The 14,115-nt window shown below is 55.3% G+C and overlaps 6 protein-coding genes across 6 annotated transcripts; 2 read left to right on the top strand and 4 right to left on the bottom strand.

The window, feature by feature from the left end:
• Positions 1 to 132: 132 nt before the first annotated feature.
• On the bottom strand, positions 133 to 2,511 carry CC84DRAFT_1143006 (macro domain-like protein). The gene is made up of 3 exons (XM_018176388.1): positions 2,030 to 2,511; positions 611 to 1,937; positions 133 to 574 (listed from the first exon to the last, which is right to left on the bottom strand). Exons 1-3 carry the CDS (start codon positions 2,264 to 2,266, stop codon positions 342 to 344), a joined length of 1,797 nt encoding a protein of 598 aa, XP_018037235.1. The 5' UTR covers positions 2,267 to 2,511; the 3' UTR covers positions 133 to 341.
• A 345-nt stretch (positions 2,512 to 2,856) lies between these two features.
• On the bottom strand, positions 2,857 to 4,571 carry CC84DRAFT_1116792 (alpha/beta-hydrolase). The gene is made up of 3 exons (XM_018175468.1): positions 4,023 to 4,571; positions 3,799 to 3,973; positions 2,857 to 3,688 (listed from the first exon to the last, which is right to left on the bottom strand). Exons 1-3 carry the CDS (start codon positions 4,105 to 4,107, stop codon positions 3,049 to 3,051), a joined length of 900 nt encoding a protein of 299 aa, XP_018037234.1. The 5' UTR covers positions 4,108 to 4,571; the 3' UTR covers positions 2,857 to 3,048.
• Positions 4,572 to 4,846: 275 nt separating this feature from the next.
• Positions 4,847 to 6,077, bottom strand: CC84DRAFT_629738 (uncharacterized protein). Its single transcript, XM_018186937.1, has 3 exons — positions 6,011 to 6,077; positions 5,656 to 5,955; positions 4,847 to 5,607 (listed from the first exon to the last, which is right to left on the bottom strand). The coding sequence occupies exons 2-3, from the start codon at positions 5,930 to 5,932 to the stop codon at positions 4,979 to 4,981; spliced, it is 906 nt and encodes a 301-aa protein (XP_018037233.1). The 5' UTR covers positions 5,933 to 5,955; positions 6,011 to 6,077; the 3' UTR covers positions 4,847 to 4,978.
• CC84DRAFT_629743 (uncharacterized protein) lies at positions 5,832 to 6,620 on the top strand. Its single transcript, XM_018186938.1, has one exon. The coding sequence runs from the start codon at positions 6,058 to 6,060 to the stop codon at positions 6,532 to 6,534; it is 477 nt and encodes a 158-aa protein (XP_018037232.1). The 5' UTR covers positions 5,832 to 6,057; the 3' UTR covers positions 6,535 to 6,620.
• A 739-nt stretch (positions 6,621 to 7,359) lies between these two features.
• Positions 7,360 to 9,460, top strand: CC84DRAFT_1163170 (uncharacterized protein). Its single transcript, XM_018178197.1, has one exon. It carries the CDS (start codon positions 7,647 to 7,649, stop codon positions 9,165 to 9,167), a length of 1,521 nt encoding a protein of 506 aa, XP_018037231.1. The 5' UTR covers positions 7,360 to 7,646; the 3' UTR covers positions 9,168 to 9,460.
• Positions 9,461 to 10,891: 1,431 nt separating this feature from the next.
• Positions 10,892 to 13,254, bottom strand: CC84DRAFT_1087745 (uncharacterized protein; the record flags this gene model as incomplete). The annotated part of the gene is made up of 4 exons (XM_018174214.1): positions 10,892 to 11,713; positions 11,902 to 12,352; positions 12,403 to 13,152; positions 13,208 to 13,254. 4 exons carry the CDS (start codon positions 13,252 to 13,254, stop codon positions 10,892 to 10,894), a joined length of 2,070 nt encoding a protein of 689 aa, XP_018037230.1.
• Between the last annotated feature and the right edge of the window lie 861 nt (positions 13,255 to 14,115).

Here is a 14,115-nt window from a genome sequence, read left to right as displayed (position 1 = left end):
GTGAGGTGGCGGGGGAGGAGCATGCGATGGGGTCGCGGATTGAGGTGGTGGTGCGAAGAGCCTCGGAATTCGGAATGGGATAGGTTCGGGTGCAGTTGCGTCATTGGAAGGCTGCAGGTCTAGCCGCGAGCTGTTATTTGTGCTACAGTTGTACATACAACTATACTTTCAACATACAATTACAGTCGTAGGACCGGAATTCGAGTACAACCAACTTCAGCATGGCCTACCCTGTTGTAATGACCTGTACTCAGACCTCTGTCCCAGTACTATACCCGCTCAACACGGGACTATGGGACCTCCGCTAGTATCACAACGTACATCATTCCGCCATCCTAGTGTTATCGAGAGCCACTCGGAAGGATTTGAGGCAGGGAAAGACTGATATCGCCATCAATGCTGGTTGCCAACTCTGCCTCTTCCAAGTCCCACGGCACCTCCGCATGCTCTCCCACCGCCAACCGAACGAGCTTCACCTGCCGGTTCCCCTGTCGAACGAGGTCCTCGTTAGGCCATTTGAGAACACCCGGAGTGTTCATGCCCACGCCTAGTTCAAGAACAACGGTTTTTCCTCCTCCTCCTCCTCCTCCTCCTCCTCCTCCTCCTCCACCACCACTCAAGACGCGCCTCTTGAATTTCTGCCAGCGCGCCTCCCCAGCTCGATAGGGCCTCTCGTTGAACCAATTCGCGGCGCGAACACAGATAAACAAGTCGCCGCCGCAGTTCTTACATCTGGGTACAGCAGAGTCGTTTTTTAACGATTGTGTAACTGGGTCAATAAGAGGCAGCGCCTGTTCGAGAAATGGTCTCGACGGCCAGTACGAATCTGGCGTACAGTTTGCCAGGCATTGGAAGTAGTAGTATTGCCCTTGCGGTGTAGACAACCTTGACTCGTCCCAGCCATTCGCAACGAAGAGGCCATCTGCATTCGACGTCCTGACATGAGCATTGTGGCCATAGGAATCCAGCCAACCAAGGAGTCGCCTGTACAGCTGGGATTGCGGCCAGTTGCTCACCATGTCTAGGTGTGTAAAGAAGTAGCCCCATTTGACCCGATCTGAAGGCCAGTTGACGAAGCCAAAGACGTCGTACAGGCGTTCAAGATCGTATTGGAGAAACGCTGGGAAATGCTCCCGGAACAAAGTCCGAGAGGTATAGTCGAGACCATCTGCAGCAGAGAGACCAGCTCCTGCGCTGACAATGATAGTGTCGGCTTCGGCGAGCCAGGCGCGAGCTTTTTCCATTGTAGGACTGCCGAGTGAAATCCCTTTCGCAGGTTCCTGGGTACACACAGTCCAGGTAGGCCGAGCTCGTTTGAGCAGGGCATCGTATATCTCATAGTCATCCTCGGTATACGTCACAAAGACGACGTCCGAGATCGAAGCCTCAGGATGATGTGCAAACCAAGCCGCAACTGTATCTACCGCGATACTCGCCGCAAGTTTAGCCGGGAAGGCGAACAGCCCTGTCGAGATACCGCAAAGAGCCACGCTTTTCCCTTCTGCAGTCTCTGGTAATCTCTCTGCCTCATCGAGGACAGAGTAGTAGCACTGGCTGAGCTGATGTCTCTCCATGTCGTCCGGTTCCGAACCCCGCGCAAGCTGTGGTCCGACGGTGTGTATTACATAGTCACACGGCAGGCAATATGCCTGTGTAGTAACAGCGTCACCCACGGGCAGAGCGTCCTGCTGGTCTTGTCTCGTGGAAGCAATGTCGAAGCACTCTTGTCGTAAGCGTGGGCCTGCCCAAGAGTGGATGACGTTGTCGATGCATCGGTGTGTAGGCTGAAAGCAGCCGAGCATTTGAGAATTTGCTGCGTTGGTAATAGCTGTTGTGCCGGGCGCCAGAGTGGTTATGTCGCCTTTCCATAGTCTTATTCTTACGGGTGGCCGGCTATTCTCTCGAGGAATGGAAGCCACACAGGATGTGCTGCTCACCTGGAGTGAAGTTAGTTCCGTCATATTTAGGTTTAGTAATTAGTGGGTCAATGTGATGGGGTGCTGTGGAGTTTCCTCTGATCATAACTTACTGGCGTGAGCACGCGACGACTCCGTTCGTGAATCAAGATATCATGGATGTCCCGCAAGACATTGGGAGGCAATCTTGGATGCGGAGACCGAATGCAAAGCAGCTGTCTCATGATCTGTAGCTGCGTCGAAGAATCGCCATGTTCAAGATGCTGGAGGAGATGCCGAGTCCGCACATTGCGAGATTCCGTGATCAGAAACCGTACGGTGCGCTCCAACATTACAGACATAGAAGACATTGTTCCTAACACCGACCAAAGTTACAGGCACCTTTGTGTACTTGGGTGACAGAACCATCGCCCAATCAGTATATATGTAAGTTGCTCAGGAAGGAAATTGGTCATTTTCGGACATTACAGGCGATTAGTCAACGGTTTACACACGCTCGCGGAAATGCGCCGCACTAAGCAATAACGGCTTTTCGGACCCCATATAGGTCCTCAAGTCTGAATTCGTGCGAGAGTGACAAATGCCCAACTGGATGCGCGGCTTGGGAATGCGACACGAGAGGTTGTCGATATGCAAGATAGGGTCTAGTTAGCGCCGGCTTTTGCTCGTGGCAGGTTCGGAAAGCACTCCACTCCCTCAACCATGTCTTTGCTTTCAGCATCCAAACATCTCTTCGATTCAATGTACTTCAGCATGGTGATCCCACTCGCTTTGTGTTGTTCCTCTCGCTGTTGCGTCTTTTGCTAAGCTGCTGTTTCAGCCCGTTGTGTACAACGTAATCCATCTGACGCGAACGCACAGAACGGTGACTGGCAACAATGACGGGAATCACTGCATATATAGCGAACCCCTACACACATACCCCCAGAATAGGCTACAAGACCAATTTCTTATCAGCATACTGTGAACTAAGTTACTATAGGACTAGGTGTACGTCAAAATCCCCCTCTTTGTGTCAGCCACTGTGCAGTATGGCAACCCACGGACGAACACAAAACAAATTGTGCAACAACGTGATGTAAATCGCAGAGAACCTGCTTACCAACGTGCAGCTTCGATTACACATGCCTCCTCACAATGCACATTTGATCGGAAACGTCCCAAAGTACCACAGATGAGCCAAAATATCCGTGATAAGCCACGCCGCGTTACCCCTCAAATTCATCACCCCCTCGTAGATTTTGAAGTCACTCGCTGTTACCGCCAGACCGTTGGGTCGGTTGATGTAGTATTCCGGGCTGACGTGGGCGAAGTCGAGAAAAATAGGCGGGATGTTGGGCACGGGGTCGTTCCAGTGCGTGACCCTGTAGTTACCACCGGGTTGCGCGGTGATGTACTTTGCAAGTTTGGAGCTGGAGACGCGCGGAGCGCCGAAGGAGTAGAAGGCAACTTGGTAGCCTGCGTTGCGCAGATCCGCGGCGGCAAGGGTGGCGATGGCCCCGCCGAGGGAGTGGCCTGTGGTCACGATCTTGTACGTTGGGTTGGAGGCGGAGAGCTGTTTCACGGCTGCGGTAACCGCGGAGCGGGAGTCGAGCCAGGATTGCCAGAAGCCGTGGTGGACGGTGCAGCCGGAACATAGGCTGGTGGATACAGCGTCGAAATCGAGATTTGTGATCCAGTTTTGGATCGATACGCTGCCGCGGAAGGAGACGACGATGAGCTTGTGCGTTGAGTCGAGGGCGACGTAGCCGGTCACGTCTGTTGAAAGATTGCTGTGGGTGGTGAGTAAAGTAGCAGGATTCATGTGGTGATGAACTGATTGGGTCGTAACACATGAACAGCTACACTCCATGGTTGAATACCGACCATGATGGCGACTTACCTGTTATACTCGATAACACTCGTAGCATTGGAAGCTTGAACTAAGGGGCAAGTTCCGTCGTTGCATCTGATTTGATCCCCAGGAGAGTTGTAGTTGGACTTGCAATATGCGGCTGAAGCGTATTGTTCCATCAAGGTGAAAGTTCCAAGGACCGCATTGTCGACGGGTGCGACTCCTCTTCCAAGTCAGCATTGCAATCTCCATGATTAAAATTCACCGCTAACCTCTTGTCGACTTCACTGTCGGAACAGCTCTCCCAAGCCCCACACAGAGCAAGCCAGTTGAAACGAGTGACAGCAAGGAAACCATATCGAATGACTGATGGAAAGAGCGACTTGACTTCAAAAAGGGGATCTGTGTATTTGAATATGAACCACTGTTTTTGACTGTTGAACTGTATTACCTCCTCGATCAAACAACGGTAATCCGGCGCCGTGGCCAATCTAGCTCATCTCAAAGGAGCAGGCGCAGTGTGCGAGGTCGAGGTCCAAGCCACGCGGACGCCAGATACCGAGCACATTCCGGGGAGGCAAACGCATGAAGCTCGTTGGGCAATGCCGGTGTATTCGCGTGACCATCCGCGGATGCTAGGTTGGTCGCGATCACAGTGATTTGCCTGATACGCAATGTCATTGGCCGAGGATGGGGGAAGGGCTCAGCGGCTACGGCCCTGGCGCGACGCCGTCATGACGACCTCTATGAGCTTTGCCTTCGTCGATGCCGCGTCTACAAAGGATAATCAGCATTACATTGGCACAACACAAGGTGGCGCGTTGTGAAGGGTGCATGAAGAGAAGTCGTAGTTGCAGTGGCTCATCTTTGCCGCCCGCTAGCGCTCCCGCGGAACCATCCACCTCAGTCATGCATGCGAGACTTTGAGCAGCGCTTCCCTGTACCGGTACGAGTGACCAAGTAGAACGAATGTGAATGTGGTTGGACGGTTCGTAATGTGAACGAAAATTAGTGGATCAAGTCTCTGGAGCAAGTACATATACGATCCCGCGAATCATCCAGAGACATACAATAACGCCTAACAAATGCACCTCAGTGCTTGCTACAAAATGTCTGTTGTGCAGACCAAACGCCATAAAATGCGCACCGTGAAATCGACGTCCATATGAGCTCCTTCAACCAGAATGCGTCGCGCGTATCAACTCTGAACATCGGCTCCAGCCTCACGTCACCTCCTCCGTCTCTGGCGACTACTCCCCTCGTCGTGCCTCGCCGAACTGTGCGTCTGCGAGCTGATGCAGTCCCACGCAAACGGAACACTTGACGCAGGGATCTGCACACCTTGATACCTCCTTAAACGTGGTGGAGGTGGAGGGGAGGGCTGCGCAAAGGCCTCACGTCGGAGGTGTTCCAGAGCCGTGTTTGTAGCGGCTAGCACTGCAAAGCGGCGGTCGTCGGACGGGTCGCGGCGCGCGGCTGTGTTTGCGCGGGCAGAGTGATGGTGTGAGACCTGGGAATGGTGGCGTCTGGAGCGAGACGGGGAGGGCTGTGGTTCAGAGGGGTGGGCGTGGTATTGATGTTGGCGCGAGGAGCGGTTGCTGCGCGATGAGTTTTCCACTGTGCGGGACGGAGCCTTCTTTTTAGGGGTCTTCGGCGAAGAGTGGGAGGAGATGTGATCATCACGAGAATCTGTAGTGCGCTGGCGTTTCGCGCCTCGACCTCTGAGAGTTGACTGCGAAGTGTGTTTGGCGTGGCGATGCCTCCTGTCATTTGCCGCAGGTCTATCGGGGCGCGGATTCAGAAGCATTTCCTCCGAGGAGTTGCTGCTGGTAGAGCCGGCGCGTCGGTGCCACATTGCTGTCGCTGTCAGTAGTTGCGCAGGCACAGAAACTCATTTGACCATACGTGGTACATTGACGGCTAAAGTAGGTCTACGGCTAGCCCCGCTGTTCTGGGTGTATGAGTATTGTGGGCGCGTATGGTGATCTAGTCTGCTGTGTATGTCTTTGGATCGCTTCATGTCGGGTCGCTCTGCCCATTTGCGCTCTGCCACTTCTGCGACGACCGGTATCTTTTCATAGCGTCGCTGATCGCGCGGTTCACTCCGTCTCTTTTCGTTTGAACTTGATCCAGCACTCTTGCGCTTCTTGCCAGATCCTGCGAACAGGGCGCTTAGACACATAGCGAGGGGTCGCAAGGATCCTCCTACGGCATGTTACTCAGAGGTTGCTGTGACCCCGCAGATGGCAGAACAACCTACAAAGCACCAATCTATCAATACTTGTGTTTCTCCAGCTTCTGGATGGTATGAGACGGGCCAGACAGAAGAGAATGCAGTCGCAAAAGCGTCGAGACCAATCGCGTGGCACGGCGACTCGGTGGTCGCAAGGAGGAGGGTTTGCGCCCGACTTGGGGATTCAATCAAGGTGTGCAGGGCGCTTGGTGGGAGATGGCAGAATGGGGCGCGATAACACCCAGGCTCCGCGCACAAGTTCTAAGCACAGTATCTCACGCGCAGGATGGGAAGAGGCTGCCATGTGCCCATGTGCGGAAACATGGCGCAGGCCAACATGGGCGCACCGCAGCGCGGTTGTCTTCGCTCGGCCATGGCGAGCTAGAGCAACGAGGGATTCCAGGAAATACAGCACCTTCGCAATGCGCCGACCAATCGTGCGGAGCCATGTCTGGTGGGTGGGTGGGAGTCGTGATTCGCAGGCACGGATTGGTGGCGGTCGCAGGCCATGTGACGTCTGCTCAGTTTGGGCTGACGGTGCGCCCGGATGAACTGGCTTCAAAACACCAGCTTGCCGTCGTGCGCAGGGCGCTGGGCCGGCGCATGCTGTTATATACATTTTGCGCTGCCTCTGCCGCTGCGGGAGCGTACATGAAGTCGTGGCCGTGGCTACGTGGCACCTCTGCTGCGCATCTGAGGTTGCGGGAAGGATGCGAGGGCATCCTGGGCCGGGCTGCTGCGCTTGTGCAGGCCCAGCTGACCGCTCGGCGTTCCTTCCCTGTCCTTTGGCTGCGGCAGGGGTGCGTGACGGCTCGCCTGGCCTGATCTGCGAGGCGACATCGGACGCGACTCGTGCACGCCTGCGCGATGCACTGCGGCGTGGGGCCGCACGTGGTGCCCTCACCGCTCAGCGCCGCCAGCCCGGCCTGCCCCGACGGCGTCTCCGGCCTCGTCCGCGGCGCATGCAGTGCAGAGGCGCCTCGATCAGATAAGACGTCGGCGGTTACGTCCCCAACAGCGCGGCAGCTGATCTGCAGCGGAGCCGCAACGCCAAGCCTGACGTCCTGCCTTCGTGACATCACACACACCACCTGGGCATGCAGCGCTTCGTTGCGATGCACGGTAGCTGGCACTATCAACGCAGCGGACGCTGAGCACGACTGTGCAAGCAGCTTGCGCGCACGCATCATCTTGACCTTTCGAACCACGGTATCGATTCAAAGCTCTCGAGTGTAGTCGGCCTGTAGAGTGCTCAATCCAGTGCAACACAGTGTTTCCCATGTATTCAGCCGTCTTCGACCTGCTCACAATAGCAGACCATGGACGCTTGGGCAGGCGCCATCACCGATACCATCACATAGGTTCGGCATGCAGTGAGTGCTACCTCAGCGTCGACCGCAACGTCTTACGCGAGCCTCTGTTGTGCTCGCTTTTGACTTGTTATCCCATCTACGACATGTGCGAAGACCCCTTTCACCTCTGTGCCCATGTGTCTCTGCAGCAACCAAAATGTTCTCAACCTACCCAGCATTCATCTTCACCTCACGCCCGCCTCGCCTCTTGCACCGCCCGTCGAGCAGGCGACGCTGAACCTTGCCGTGTCGACCGCTGAAGCCGTGCTTTCGTCGTCGCACACCCAGAAACTGAGCAGCGTAGTACCAACATGTCCGCCGCCGGAACACCTTACACTCGCCTCCCCGTAGCCGTCCCCCAGGAAACGGTCGAAGCCACGCCGTTGGCCAGTCCGGATGACCTCGTCAAGACATACCTGCTGCATGTCACCTCCGAACTCCTCGCCATTCAAGCCTCGACGACTTCGTTCGGGGCATCGTCTACCGACCGCTATAGCCCTTCACTTCAGGTGCTCCACGCCCGTCTCCAAGACGGACACCACTCACCTTTCCCCGGACTCGAGAATCGCAGCGGTAACGCCTTCACCCGGAAAGGGAAGGCACACCGGGTAGCGGTCCCCTCGCCAATGGTTCGACCACTAGGAGACTTCGAGGACATGTACTACGCAATCCTGGCCACGGTCAAGGAAACCCACGATTCCATCATCTTGAGGCTGAACAACGGTTTCGTCGACCCGAACGCATTGCTCTTCCCCTCGTCCCAGCACACGATTCACTTTTTTCAAGAGTGGCTCGCGCACCAGTGGACAATTCTCAACGAGCCGTCTCTTGTGCGAGCTCTCGACATCGCAGTCCGGGAGGCTCTCGTCGACGGCCATCTTTGCCAGGGACTACGTAGTCAAGTGGACTCCGGACAGATCACACACGAACAGGCGGAGACCGCACGCGCGCATCTGTATCAGTCAGATGTCTTCGCCGATATGCCCGGACTGAGCTGGGTGGGCAACGAGCATTCCGCCATGATCAACGGCCGCTTGAACGAGAAGTATCGCGTGGTGTTTCAGGCGGAGAAGCAGGCGCACGAGAAGAAGATAAGAATGGCCAAGAAAAGGGAGAGGATTCAGAAGACCGCAAAGATCGGCCCCAAAGCATGTGGTCGTCGTGGATCCGGAGAGTATCGTCGACAGCAACAGCAGGTCATGGCAGAGCAAGCACAGCAAGCCGCAGACATGTTACCGACATCGATGGGAAAACAGTCGCCTCGCAGCGAGGCAGAACAAGCGAAACAAGCGCACGACATAGCACGCCAAACACCGCAAGTCGATCACAGTGACATATCGTTATTCCAAGAAGAAGTTGAAGCTTGGCGCCTCTATACGCAACAACTAATGTCCTCTCGGCGCGAGACACAGCTGCGGTACCACGAGGACGAGTTGCGGCGGAAGACTCCTCCGGCGGCTACCGAGCAAGCCCTCCAAGCTTTACCGGACAGCTTACGCAGTGGGGCAGTGTCGTGTACCCCACAACGTCAAAGCCACGCACGTACTGTCACTCAGCCTCACGCCGCACACGTGCAGCAAGACACCTCAGATGCAGGCCATGCGGGCCCGGAGCGTACCTTCCCCGGTGCTAGTCCAAGAGAAAAACGGAAGCAGCGAGTGACGGAATACCAGGCTTGGTTAAGAGAGTCTGCAAGCGACCATGCGAGGACGAGGATGATGGGGCAGAGGCGTCAAACCCAAGCCCAGGCATCGGACGTGAGCGACGTTTCACTGCAGGCTTTCAACGGTGCCGAAGCCCCGATGGACATGGATGGTGACGGAGGATTCTAAGGTGAGGCAGGCGGAAAAGACCTTGTTTCTGGGGGAGCCACTGGGACATTTGGGCAGACATGCGGGAAATTTGGAATGGACGGGATGGGATGGTTCAAGGGTGGAGCGGGGAGCGGGATGTGAAGTCCACCAAAGCGTAATGGCTGGACGTAAGTTCCGGTCTGCATACGCAGGTAGATAGTTACTCCTTAGGTAGGCAGTAGATAGAGACGACCCCACGGCACCTACGATGCACTCTGCACCCACAGCACCCACGACATCCGCACCGTTCCCCTGCTCGTCTCAACAAAGCCCAATGAATTGATAGACCGTGCAAACATGCCACGGGTGGAAATCAATATATTGACTAATCCGGCAAGTATCGCGGAATTACCCCTACCGCTATTGTGTCGCTTCGACTCGACTCGAGTTGGCTTGACTGCACAGGCAGCAAACCAGGTTTTCGGGGAACCAGCCCCAACTACCAGAGCCCTATCTGCTCAAAACGCTCAAGCGAACGTTGGAATAAACTGCCCGATGTAGGGCCGAGTCCTGTACCCTATGATGCACGGATGGTACCGAGTCAACACAGCACAGCACAGCCAGCCATCGCACCCCTGCTCGCAGAAGTGCACCGAATGGGTGCACTGCGGTTCGGCAAAAGGAACTTCCACGAGAGCTAGCAGTGCGGGACGAGAACTGCGGCGATTTGTCACTCGCAGCGCCTCGTCTCATGTGTGCTGAGGGCCGAGGTTTGCAAGTCTGCACCAGTCGAGCCCTACGATCCTCCCGTCTTGGGCCGATGCAGGGGCGTTCGACGTTGGACCAGGATGGGGGACAGCCGCGCCTAATCCATCCGGTCCCTGAAACTATCGTCTACACAATGCTGTACGCACCTGTCCGGAGTGATCGGCTCGGGGAACAATCACATCCATGCAACGCCCTCGTTGTCAGGCATGCCCCGACATTTCTCCTCTTGGGGGGCTAGTTGGCGATGCAAGCAAAGCAAGGACGTTGGAATCTGCACGCACGGAGGGAAGGTCGTTGCGCTGCGGCAGCACGGATCGTCCTCGGGACCCCCAACGCGCATCGGCCACGTGAAGCCTTTCCGAAACAGTCCCCTAATGGCGCATGCCTCATTTCACGGGGAAGATTCTGCGGGTAGGGCACGCGGGTAGCGTTCGCGAGCTCAAGCTCGAGATTTGTTTGCACTAGCTCTGCCGATCCGACCAATACGTTTCCTGCATGCATGCCCAAAGCCATGAATCAGCGGTAGAGTCGTGAGGCTGAAGGCTATACTGTAAATGTTCTAGTGCACTAGCGTGAATGCTGAAACTGCCTCTTCTTCGATACTATCTATGACTATTGTAACTATCAGTGTACTGTTACATTCCACGCTCCGCGAAGCACTGGCCGCACTTTGCCTGCACTTATGGGGTGCACGGATGAGCGATTCCTTGTTGGCGCCGCAACACCAGATCACGTGCGGGTGATCCCTGTACATAGTCGGGACCAGGTAGGTGCGATGACCAGGACTGCGACAGGGTCGACTAGATCGCCAAGGTATGCTGCTCCACGTCCATAATGACATTAGAGTCACGTGAAGCGTCAAGCATCCGCTGATTTCAGAGAACGCTGAGACTGATAGGGGTGATGCGATGGAGTCTGATCGTGTAGAGACTCTTGTGTGACGACGTATTCGAATGACATTGAAGAAGGATCTTCAGATCCCTGGACGCCTGCGTTCAACCTGCATATCCACCATGACCTCGTCCGTGTGGTAGGTTTTCACTATACGCTCCTTGATTATCCAGAGCACCCCGACCTGTGATGTGACCCGCACCATCGATAGCGTCCTGTTTATAACCCATTCCTGTATCGAAGCCTGGTACGCTAAACCTAGGATCATATGGAGAAGAATTAATTCCAAGCTGGTGGCTCTGTAGTTGCGAGTGTTGTGAATGACTTTGTTGTAGCTGGGGTGGTGGATGGCCATGCGCCTGGCTTGGTATGGGCGGACGAGAATGCATCGTGGGCTCATACGGACCGGGTGTTCCTGATTGGCTAGGAGGTGCCGACCCCGACGAATGCGCGCTGTGAGGTGCTGAGGTGTCATATAAGGAAAGATCTTCAACTCTAGAAGAGGGCGCTTGGAGCAGTGATTGCTGGGATGTGTTGAATGGCAGCTGGGCACCAGTTTGGGCAGCAAGCTGACGTATCAATTCGGTCGAAGGGTATGAGGGCGATGCTATTGGTGGCAATCCTGATAGATCATCGTTCACACTGGATGCAACAGAGCCGATAGAACCTGAGGTGGAATCCATAGCGGAGGCGGACATGCTTTGAGGGATGTTGAGCGATCGAGGGAGAGGGAGGTTAGGTAGGACTTCGGAGACTTTCGCGAGGAGGAGGGGAAGGTAGCGTGTTTGGCCGCCACGGAGCGCGGAGAACAACGTGAGGAAACGAGAAACGTAGTCGCGCGGGCCTAAAGCAAATGTATCTGGTGAGAATGGTATGCAAGCGACAACGTCAACTAAGCAGCAGGCTATGTCGAATAATTTTTCGATCTGGCATGATGTCAGTATAGTAGCTTACAGAAGACTAATTCAAAGCGACTCCAGGCGCTCTGCACCAGGTCCCGTTGGAATTCCAGGGCCAGTGTTTGAAGGGGGTCTTTAAAAAGGTGATGAAGGATTGAGGGGCTTGAGGAAGATGATACGGAACGTGCGGCATTGTGAAAAACAGCTCAACTCACCAAACCCACGCCATGCACTTCCATCGCATGCTGGGAAAACTGATGTGTCATGGAAAGAAGATCGCGCGAGACTTCGATAGGATACTTGAAGGTGCGCGTGTTGTCCGCTGCCACACTGCTGACAAGGCCTTGGCTCACGCACAGTTGCCAGAGCATGGTTCGTAGCCATTGCTGGGTGATTCGTAAATCCGCAGCTTGACTTTCAGTGCAGTCTAAATAAGCTGGAAGAGCCTCCGTCAATTGGTTTTGGAGCTGTGCGATCCACGAAGGATTGCCGTGCGTCTGTACCTTATTCCACAGACTTATGAATGTGTCGTCTACTGGCTTATAAAGACTTATCATGCAATCAAGTCCAGATGCGATCGGTCTATCAGAAGGAGAATCCTCCAAGGATGGTGAGTGTACAGTCGGATATAGAGAGATGGGACGATGCTTGTGAAGCGCATGTGTTCTGCGTGCCAGTTAGTCTCCTCGCCGCACTCTGGTGGCTCAGGTCAATACCTTTCCGCGATTAAGAGAAGCCAGTACAACACGCGCTTGCGAGATATATCAAGTGGGTCGTTCTTATGGGTTTCTTCTTCGTGAAGACCAAGTAGATGCGCTTGAGTCGTGGCTTCTCTGAGATACGACCAAGCCGTATTGTCCTTTCCCAGTCCAAAATAGGATCCGTAAAATAACCAGGACGTTAACAGGGACAAATGCGTCGGATTTTCCAGATATTCAAAACCTTTCCGGACTCGTACCGCCTCTTCTAACAGGACATGGCCGATGCTGACATTGGAAAGTTGTGCCATTTCCGGACGGGGAAGCAAGCTGGGCGAGACTGTCATGTTGGCCTGTATCATGACATAGGCGCACAGCGCAACAATCATGCAGTACGCCTCGGAGGAATGTTCAATACTGAGCAGAATTTCCTGGGCGCGTTGCTGGTGAAGGATTGGCTGCGAAGGATACACATTGGCAAAGTAGAAATCGAGGCAGCTCTCCACGAGACCTGGCGGAAGCAGTCCTGGAGTGCGCGCGAACGTCGTCGGAAGTGCGCGCCCATCAAAACCTAGCTCATGGGAGAGGCCCGCTGCCAGTTGAGCATTCCGTTGTGTCTCCCGCAGCTCAGACAGAACCTTGGCACGGCTTCCCTTCGGGCCCTTCTTTTGCGGAATGGCATTGTATGTGCAAGCAAGACCGGCAGAAACACAATTCTTGCACGGGTTTGTTCCTTCGCCAATGCATTTTACTTTGCGTCGATGGCAGCTGAAGTTGCAAAGTGAGTGATGGTCGGCGGGTCAGGAATGCTGCGGAGACGCACCTATCGCAAGCTCTCTTGACCGGAGCAGACGTAGTAGCCGTGGACATTATGAGATGGTAGGACAGTGGAAGCTGTTGAGCAAGCCCCTCCCGAAGAAACGAGGAGTGTCCACGCGAATTCGAAGCGTGGAAAGATTTTTGGGCATGCTGCGCATAAGGTCGGAAGACGTTTTTGCATGCTTTGTGTCATTCTGCTGGAAAGGTCGCCCACTCAACTGGCTAACCGTCAACGTAGAGGCTTGGCTCACAGCCGCATTAGGCGTGAACTAGCAGTCATGCCAGGATGGGGCCGGCTGCAGACAGAGCCCAATGAAAGTGTGTGGAGAAATGGCCAGGGCCGCTGATTCACAGGTGTCAACGAGGTGAACAGGGAAGCAGGCCGGACCCTTAGCCGGACGTGCGGCAGACGTCCCCAGGCGCGCGTCGTGGCCGTTGGCTGGCACACTCGACTCCCGGGGAGATATCGAATGTTCGGGGTCGGTGCCGCTACGCAGGGAGCAATCTAACCATGGCAATGGCGTTGACGGCGGACGGCCCCAGCGCAGCGGATCACTAGCATTTGACTGAACACTAACCGACAATCATCCGACCATCGGTGAAGCTAGAGCCTGCTAGTGATCGCCCGCACATGAGGAAGGTCGTGGGTGGTTTGGATCCGATGAGGTAGGTCTGCCGCTGGTCAAGCGGTCGGAGCTGAGGCGAGTTGAAACGGGCGTCTCCACGAGTCTAGTGTGCGCACAGCAAAGCCATGCAGACGCTAGCAACGGCGCCGACCATCGCTGGCTTGGTCGCCGACAGTCAGGGTGCTTCCGCTCGCGCAGATTGCTGTCGTCATTTGGTAGGCGGTGCTCGCGCTCTGGCTCGGCCGCGAGGAGTCGTACTTGGCCGCTGGAGAGGAGAATCTACGGC

This window comes from Paraphaeosphaeria sporulosa (genome assembly GCF_001642045.1).
Source record: "Paraphaeosphaeria sporulosa strain AP3s5-JAC2a unplaced genomic scaffold CC84scaffold_4, whole genome shotgun sequence".
In the NCBI taxonomy this organism is placed as follows: Eukaryota; Fungi; Ascomycota; class Dothideomycetes; order Pleosporales; family Didymosphaeriaceae; genus Paraphaeosphaeria; species Paraphaeosphaeria sporulosa.
The sequence above is the reverse complement of the archived record's forward strand: the minus strand, read 5'-3'. Positions and strand labels throughout refer to the sequence as shown.

Bases quoted from the DNA above. Each gene is read 5' to 3' on its own strand.
- CC84DRAFT_1163170 (XM_018178197.1), top strand. From the start codon at position 7,647: ATGTCCGCCGCCGGAACACCTTACACTCGCCTCCCCGTAGCCGTCCCC.
- CC84DRAFT_1116792 (XM_018175468.1), bottom strand. From the start codon at position 4,107: ATGGTTTCCTTGCTGTCACTCGTTTCAACTGGCTTGCTCTGTGTGGGG. The intron at 3,974-4,022 runs GTTAGCGGTGAA...GACTTGGAAGAG, and splicing joins GACAGTGAAGTCGACAAGAG to GAGTCGCACCCGTCGACAAT. The intron at 3,689-3,798 runs GTAAGTCGCCAT...CACCACCCACAG, and splicing joins AGTGTTATCGAGTATAACAG to CAATCTTTCAACAGACGTGA.
- CC84DRAFT_1143006 (XM_018176388.1), bottom strand. From the start codon at position 2,266: ATGTCTTCTATGTCTGTAATGTTGGAGCGCACCGTACGGTTTCTGATC. The intron at 1,938-2,029 runs GTAAGTTATGAT...ACTTCACTCCAG, and splicing joins GTCGTCGCGTGCTCACGCCA to GTGAGCAGCACATCCTGTGT. The intron at 575-610 runs GTGGAGGAGGAG...GAGGAGGAGGAG, and splicing joins GAGGCGCGTCTTGAGTGGTG to GAGGAAAAACCGTTGTTCTT.
- CC84DRAFT_629738 (XM_018186937.1), bottom strand. From the start codon at position 5,932: ATGTGTCTAAGCGCCCTGTTCGCAGGATCTGGCAAGAAGCGCAAGAGT. The intron at 5,608-5,655 runs GTATGGTCAAAT...TGACAGCGACAG, and splicing joins TTTAGCCGTCAATGTACCAC to CAATGTGGCACCGACGCGCC.
- CC84DRAFT_629743 (XM_018186938.1), top strand. From the start codon at position 6,058: ATGAGACGGGCCAGACAGAAGAGAATGCAGTCGCAAAAGCGTCGAGAC.